The sequence below is a fragment of the Oncorhynchus gorbuscha genome, linkage group LG15, assembly GCF_021184085.1.
Source record: "Oncorhynchus gorbuscha isolate QuinsamMale2020 ecotype Even-year linkage group LG15, OgorEven_v1.0, whole genome shotgun sequence".
Lineage (NCBI taxonomy): Eukaryota > Metazoa > Chordata > Actinopteri > Salmoniformes > Salmonidae > Oncorhynchus > Oncorhynchus gorbuscha.
This window is the reverse complement of record NC_060187.1, coordinates 68,502,277-68,510,459: the sequence shown is the minus strand read 5'-3', so window position 1 is coordinate 68,510,459 and position 8,183 is coordinate 68,502,277. Positions and strand designations below refer to the sequence as shown.

Genomic DNA, 8,183 nt, shown 5'->3' with positions numbered 1-8,183 from the left:
AGTGTAGGAAGTGCTTTTGTGATAAATAACATTTTATTCCTAGCCTGTCTCATAGCTATGTTTTCCTGTTGGCTACCATAGCCTATGAAAGGTCTATGTCTATATTATATCATGTCTGGTGGCCAAGTGTAGCCTGGTCCCAGATCTGTTTGTGCTTTTGCCAATTCCATTGTCATTGTCAAACAAGACATGTTTGACAATGACAAATCCGTAAGGAGTTGGCAAGAGAGCAGAAACAGACTGGCACCCAGGCTACACCAAGCCTTTATGATTTGGCTCCCCTACCCAACCGATTTGGCTCCCCTTTCATCCCATTTGTGGCGCACAATGCCTCAAAATTTCAGGGATATTCCAGCAGGGCCAGAGACCCCATACAAGACCTCCCCTTAATCTACGGACTTCCCCCTCTGCCTCTGTGCTCAGGCTCTGGAGCGCCGCCGATCGGTAATAAGAATTTTCATTCTCGCCAAGATGGAGGTCTCTTGCCTATTGAAGAGAGAAAAGATTGTGTGCGTGTTACAGTAGAATATAATTTCAATGGTGTTCCATTTCAATTTTCACGGAAAATCTAGAGGAAGTCAATTATTTGGAGATTATTTTCCCATATCGGTATTCCAGCCATGAGCTCTGGAGAGGGAATAGATGAGGCTGCTAAAGATGCGGCCGACATAGCGGCGTTTTTCAAGTCCGGTAAGTGAAAGAGGGGCGAGAACCTCCGGTAGCCCACTGTATTGATAATGCCATCTACATTGTTCCCGTATAGATGCTAAACTGATCAACAAATTCAGCCATTGGTAGGTGGATGCGTTAGAGAGATACGATTATTATCCTCCTAAACATGCTCCCTGTCATCCTCTCTGCTTTTATTCCAATATGATAACAGAGTGAACCTCAGATTATAGTAAATTACGCACACTTCAATGTAAAAAAAAACATATGTGTCTTGGGTGGTTTATAATCTAGAAATGAAATGTATCCCTATCTCGAGATGTGTGTAGAAAACATATTACATTTTTTTCTCTGTACCCTGCGTCGTGGCCAATGAACCTTCGGCAGCTGCTTGTTAGTCAGAACCACATCCTATTGATTGTGATAGCCTATCATGTAAACAAACTGTAGTCTATGATGCCGCCCAGGTGTAGAGGCTGCACAATCTGGAACATAACTGAGTTTTAGGCCAGGCCTACGTAGCCTACGGAAACATCTTCCTGGTTACTCTCATACAATGTGTTATGGACTAACCAATAATAGACTATCACGTTTTTCTATTGCTGTTTAGTTTATTTAGACACCCATTAGTCCATCAGGGCAATAAACGGAATCCCTAGAAAATGTATCCTTACAAAATATTAAGATTATTGTGTTATTAGGTTATTTACTTGAACATATCTAATACCATTGATTTTATCTCTGGTATACATTCTAATATTTTTTTCTCTCTAGTCAATTTAATGACCTAAGAATGTTTTTTTTATTACCCTAGTAGGCCAAACCTATTCATCCCAGAAGTCGTCCACACCACACACTGCCACCATTTCCCCCCCAAATTAATTGGGGTAAGAATGTAATTCCTAAAGGAATGAACATTTTGGAAAGTAAAAAAAGTGCATATAGGTGCCTTGGGAATATCCTTGGACCATGATGAGACCACCTCAGATGATCCACAGTCAGAGCAGCTGTCGCTTGCGCTCAGCTGTTTCTGTAGCATCTGGTCTGGTGCATCTTGGTCAAGAAGTCTGTTTCCCACCATCCCCATGGATGACACACAGACAGAAGTTTGAGTGGGACAGACAGGGTCAAGCTGAAGTGAAGAAGGGACTGAGTCTATTGGAAAGACGAGTGATATAGCCTAATGATTTATATAATACATTCTATTCTATTCTTTAGTGAATGCATGTTGCATAGCATTGACTTGAGCTTTTAGGTCACTTGAGTCTGGAGGTAAAGAAGTTAAGAAAGAGCTGTCTAAAGACAATGTTAGGGAATTGGGTTTGGCGGAGGAATGTCCCAACATTAATGGAGTCAAGGGACCTCAAACTATAGGCTGTATTTCTACCTTGTTATATATGACCATCTGTCTATGTTCCTTTCTCCCATAGTTGCCACAAATATTTCCTCTCAGTGTCTCTTTAAGACAGGGAATGCTATAATGGATTGTATTCTATTGTTGCAGTCTACTGTTGGTATGTGGCCAGTGTTTTCTGCTGTAGCTGTTATAGACCATGTCCTGGGAGTTAACAACAGCAACATGAACCTGAATGATGTGCATGAACAACATTAGCCTGTAAATGGTCTCTGTCTAGATGCTCTGAGGTTTGTGTATCCCATTTGTACTATTATTGTTAACTGTAAGGACTAAGCTTAGCTTGCTGTATCGGGTAATTAGGTTGTATTTTGTGCAGTGTTGAAGCTAGTAAGTGTTTTGCATGGTGATGCATTTAGACTTTCAAATTTCACACATATTGTGTAGGTGCTAAAACTGTGAAAGCTAGTTATGACGGTGTAAGAGAGAGGCCAGTGAAACACAGAGCAAACAACATGACCCATAACTGCGTCCAAGCATACGATAGATAGGAGCAAGGAATATGTTGGCTGAGTCCCAAAAGCTATTCCATCTAGTCCACTACTTTTGACCAGAGCCCTATGCCTTTGAGGTACTATTTAGGGAATAGGGAATATGTTCACTATAATAGGGTGCCATTTGGGATGCAGCCATGGATATGTTGTTTGGCCTGTCAGTATCCTACAACACTATTCATCCTGAAACCACAGGGAAACAGACAGAAAAGGCCACCCCACTTTCTGTAACCTCTCCAGCAGGCTTCCTAATTGCTGCTGCCTTGTAGAGCGTTGAACACTTGGCACAAAGTTGCTCTTTCTTGTTGCACTGAAACAGATTTCTTTGGTTTGGGGAGCTCTGGGTGCACCCACTATGATGCCCTAGTTAGTCTTGAGTAGGACTTTGGATGTGTCCCAAATGGCACACTATTCCTTATATAGTGCACTAGATTTGACCAGGGTATGAATAGCGTGCCTTTTTTAAACTCGAATGGCTGTACTAAACGGCCTGGCTGAAGTTGTTATATGTCATTTAAGAAGAGACTGGGCTAATTTGAGTATTCGCCCTTTGAAGAGTATCTAACGCGAAGATATACTAGACAGTCTGTATTGGAAGACGATACGCATCACATAAGTCATAGCTCAATGATTTAGGGAAGTCAACTATCAAAACAGTATTCTTTTCAGTTTATGGAGACATATTTCTGTTTGGAGTTGTGGGAGTCATGGAGATGTTGTGCTAGTCATAGTCGTCTATTATTCCTTGTCCTTATTTTGTGATGAGTTAGACTGATGGACGTTATTATGTCATTCCCACAAACATTGTATAGATCCCACATTTTATACTGAGTCATCCTCTTGTGAGCTAATCAGTGAGATTGTCATAATTTTTAGTCTACTTGATGATGAGGCTCATTACAGCAGCTCAGTAGCATGCCTATGATGTCAGCCCGCACAAAGCTTTAGGTCTATGTCCCAAGGAATTCAAAACTATTGCACTGTATGCTTATATTCACTCTACACTGAGTGTACAAAATATTAGGAACACCTGCTCATAGACTGACATAGACTGACCAGATGAATCCAGGTGGAGGCTATAATCCCTTATTGATGTCACTTGTTATATCCACTTCAATCAGTGTAGTTAAGGGAGGAGACAGGTTGAAGACGGATTTTTAAGCCTTGAGACATTGATTGGGTATGTGTGCCATTAAGACAGTGAATGGGAAAGACAAAGGGATTGGAAGTACCTTTGAACGGTGTATGGTAGTAGGTGCCAGGCGCACCGCTTTGAGGGTCAAGTACTGCAAAGCTGCTGGGTTTTTCACGCTCAACCGTTTCCCGTGTGTATCAAGAATGGTCCACCTCCCAAAGGACGTCCAGCCAATTTGACACAACTGTGGGAATAGTTGTAGTCAACATGGACCAGCATCCATGTGGGAATGCTTTCAACACCTTGTAGAGTCCATGCGCCAACTAATTTAGTCTGTTCTGAGGGCAAAAGGGAGGGGTGCAACTCAATTTTAGGAAGGTGTTCCTAAGGTTTTATACAGTGTATATTAGTGTATATTAACACTATGTATAAACTATTTACCAAGTTATTACATTGGCACCGAGCTTTGGGAAGGCATAAGGTTGTCTTGGCCTGTTTGATGTGAGTTGACTCTTACAGGGATCATCCTTTCCCTCACTGTACAGTAAGCTGTTGTAATGCAGAGCTGCTCGCTGGCTATTCATAGCGTATTGTGGCATTGCCCATTAACTTTCAAATGACCCAAATCAGGAGGTCATTTTCAGTGGCTGTTTAAGGATTGCAGACTGAATGAATTGTGTAATTGAATTATGCTTATTTTCTTGCTTTTTAGGAACAAGACGAAAAATGTATGAGGTGTGACTAACTTTTATGACACAGCATCATGCCATGCTTACAAATGAGTACGCTGTAGCTCAATCAGGCACCACTGAGTTCTGATTTACAAGGTAATAATATACTAGCCATCCATCGTAACACCAGTGGTATATTGAGACCTATGGTTCCAACAAAGATATAGTGTTTACTATGTCAAAGTACCTTCTATTTTTGTCCTGTATCAAATACTGTAGTCAGGCGCCATTTTCCACCACATAGCTGCCTTGCTTTGACCATTTACCATATTACACAGTGGGGTTGTTCTTGTGAGAGGACGGCCGTCACATTGGCAACGGTATAAATCAGGATATTTTCTGTGTACATGATTGTTCCACTATCCAGCTCAGAGCAGGCTGAGGTTTACCAATTACTTTCATTTGATTGATCTTTAGAAAAGCCCTGTCGTGTCTTTGGCTATGCCGGATTAAGTGATATGACATGCTATTCTATAAAATCATTTCTCCGTAATTAATATCGCCTGATTGAGCTAATCAAGTAAATGTAATTAACTAGAGAGTCAGACACCACAAAATAATATTTATAGAGCTGTTATCTTCCAAATAAACTCTTAAAGACCTAGTAATATTTTACATCAATAGCAGTCAATATCAATCGTCATCTTATTTCAGTCTCATCTGAAAGTTGTAAATTATTTTATCTGCACGAACCCTGGCTACCAAGTTGAATCAGCAATACAAAATTGGGTTTAATTATGTATTTAGTAAATACCTAAATAATCACACAAAATTACACATACACACAATTAATCATAACTTGATTACAAATTACGTCATAAAGAAAAAAAACGTCTTAGCGGGCGGAACAGATATGACAGCTTGTTACACAAAAGAAAAGGGGCTAGGTTTAGTGAAGGAGCGGAAAGACTGAGGGATACAGGGAGAAGCTGTACTATCGTAAATACAGTATCTTATGTATTCTAAATTACCGCCCATTTGGAAAAGGAAAATGCAACAAATATTTACTCTGAGCTGCGCTTCGATAGGTTGGTGGTAGATGGAAGGTCATGGTTGCCAAACCGAGTCCTTTGAAGAATGTCTCTGGTTGTCAATTGGATACGTTGTAGTAACCAGAGTAACGCCATTGTGTGGTAGACGGATACTCTGTCTGTTCCTTCCTAACCTAAGACAGGTACAATCACCCACGAAATACAACGCGCACTCAGGCTACCTAAATACGGTTCCCAATCCGAGACAGCTGGCTCCAGTCGCCTGCTAAGTCAACGGCAAACCCTAGGAGGTATCACTATCTGTAGTGAATAAGAGGTTCAAAGCATAGGGAGGTCCGGGTGGGCCATTCCATGGTGGCGGTTCTGGCTGGGCGTGGACCCCACTCCATAAATGCTCACGCGTGGATGTTGGCCTAATGCTCTGTAGTTATCTGAAACTATTTTTTTCCTGACATAGGACTGTCGTCCTACATCCCCAGAACAGGAAGTTCTATTGTCGGCCAAGGGTTTATATAGGAAGGCAAGAGGAGACGGTTTGAAAAGCTTAAAGCCTGCGTCCTCACAGAGCGGGCTACTGATTGTGCAGCTATCTTATGAAACCCATGATCTCACATTTTAGAAGCTAAAATCACATTTCATCCCATCACAAATAATTTCATATTCAAACATTTAAATCGAACAATAATTCCATGTGAATCTGATAACTGTGATGTGTAGACTTTCCACTGTAGAGTTTGTCATTTTTGATCATTGATGAGAATGTCTCAGATGACAACTGAACTGACATCATATTCATTAAGTACCACCGCATATGTTCAATTGTTCGGATTACCAGAATATAGTTCATTTCCCCCCACCTACTGATGTTCCCAGAATCTCTATGTTAACCAAGGGTTTTGCAAATGTAACCTCAGTAGGGTAGAGAGAGGAAAAAGGGGGGACGAGGTATTTATGACTGTCATAAACCTTCTCCCCAGGCCAACGTCATGACAGCCCCTTTACTCATTTCTTATTTATTTATTCCGTTTAAACATTACTTGCTTTCTAGTGGTGATATTATACCATAGAAAGGTCACAGTTATCATCAATTTACCATCAACTGTTGGACATTAAATTTCTAAATGTCTTTGTCCGTTTCGGAATGAAAAAGGAGATTATGACTAGGCCTAATTAGATCAGCCTGTAATGGCCAGTAATGTGAGACAAATTGTTGTACTGCCTGTGATCCAGCGTTATCACCCAGTGTGATCATGCTTATCGAAGTGGAAACCTAAGTGTTATGTAATAAAATGTCTACTGGCTGCTGCTGAGAAACAGACTTGACCCAACTAAAGTCTTCATAGCTGTGTCATAATAATGGTGTAGTGTAGTAGGGATCAGATGCTCCAGAATCAATTCACATCATGAGAGAGGGAGAAGGGGAGAGAGAGAGGGGGGGGGAGAAAGAAAGAGAGCGAATGAAAGTAAGGACAGAATAACCACCTCTGCAAATGATAGAGTAGTGAAGGCTAAAGTCAGGGTGGAGTAGGCCATCATGGCTTGCTTTTATACATATTATACAGTCAGAAAGAGTCCTCTTGCGTTCTATCGCAAAGTAATTGGCAGTTGCTTCTAGTGGAGTAGAAGCAATCAGCCCAGAGTGGCATTGCACCATGAAACGGCCTCAGCCCAGCCGCCATCATGCCATCCTCCTCATAATTGGAAAAAGAAGAGCTTTTGACTGGAGCTGTTCTGTTTTGCCCAGACTCACTTCGGTGGTTTGGTTTCCCTCCTCCTCTCTTCAGCGAGTCCACTGTATGCTCACAATGGAGAGCAGATGTTTTAGTGCTGCTTGATTGTTATGCATTTGTTTATTGTAGAGCTGTTTATAAAGCAGCCTGCTGAGTGTCTTTTATGAGATCCATGGCATTTATAGTATAGATTAGTTAGAGATACTAGGCTTTTTACTGACCCACAGAACTAGATAAGGCCACATCTCACTCAAAGCAGCAATCGGTGCACAATTCTGTAGTATAGATCATGAACTGTCGGCCTGTGCTAGTTGTGTGGAAGAAATCTAAAGAAAATTGTTAAAACTGCCTGCATGATCAGAAGAATAGCGAAGTATTTACCGGGAAAGATTCTTAAGCAAACAACCCAAGCATGAATTGGGAGTCAGGTGAACTACTATTCTGTGGTCTGGGGAAATTCATCAGAAAGTGAGATTAGGAGGATGCAGATTGCACAGAACAAAGCAACAAGGATAGTTTTATGGTGGAGATATGATACTTCTCTTGTGGTCATGTACAATGGTCTTGGGTGGTCATCAATCAACAAGATAATTGAAAAACACATGCTTATTTTATTTTACACAGTACACCACATTACAAGAAATAGATTGTCCCCCATCGATGTCTTATCTCGGCAGAGAAGAGAAATAGGCAAAATAACATTTCAATTCAGAGAAATAAAGAAATTGAATAATTCATCTAGCAAACCAGAAACCTTTCAATTTATAAATTCATACAATACTTAGAACCACTTAAATATAATAAATTGCAAGGTTGTGCAGGATTATGGTAGATGAACAAACCAATCTATCTTTTAAGACTGTTAGATTATGTATCTGGTCAATATGGCAGTGTATTATGTCTGTTGTTTATTACAGTGTGTTAAATGTGATTGCATTGTAAATTGTATTTTAATGTTTAAGGACTCATGGAAGATTAGTCCAAGTGAGGATTAAAAGAGATCCTAATCAAATAAAAT

At 40.6% G+C, this 8,183-nt stretch overlaps 1 protein-coding gene across 7 annotated transcripts in view; it reads left to right on the top strand.

Moving 5' to 3' along the window:
• Window positions 1-428: 428 nt before the first annotated feature.
• LOC123997870 (triple functional domain protein-like) overlaps window positions 429-8,183 on the top strand; it is a 176,997-nt gene continuing 169,242 nt past the window's right edge. For 3 of the 7 annotated variants that reach the window (XR_006832194.1, XM_046302512.1, XM_046302511.1), the window contains exon 1: window positions 429-690. Coding sequence is in view for 5 of the 7 variants with exons in the window: in XM_046302512.1 (XP_046158468.1) it covers window positions 621-690 (70 nt within the window). In the remaining 2 variants the exon portion in view is untranslated. The remainder of the gene's footprint in view (window positions 691-8,183) is intronic. The other 4 variants (XM_046302506.1, XM_046302505.1, XM_046302510.1 and 1 more) reach the window with 3 other exon arrangements.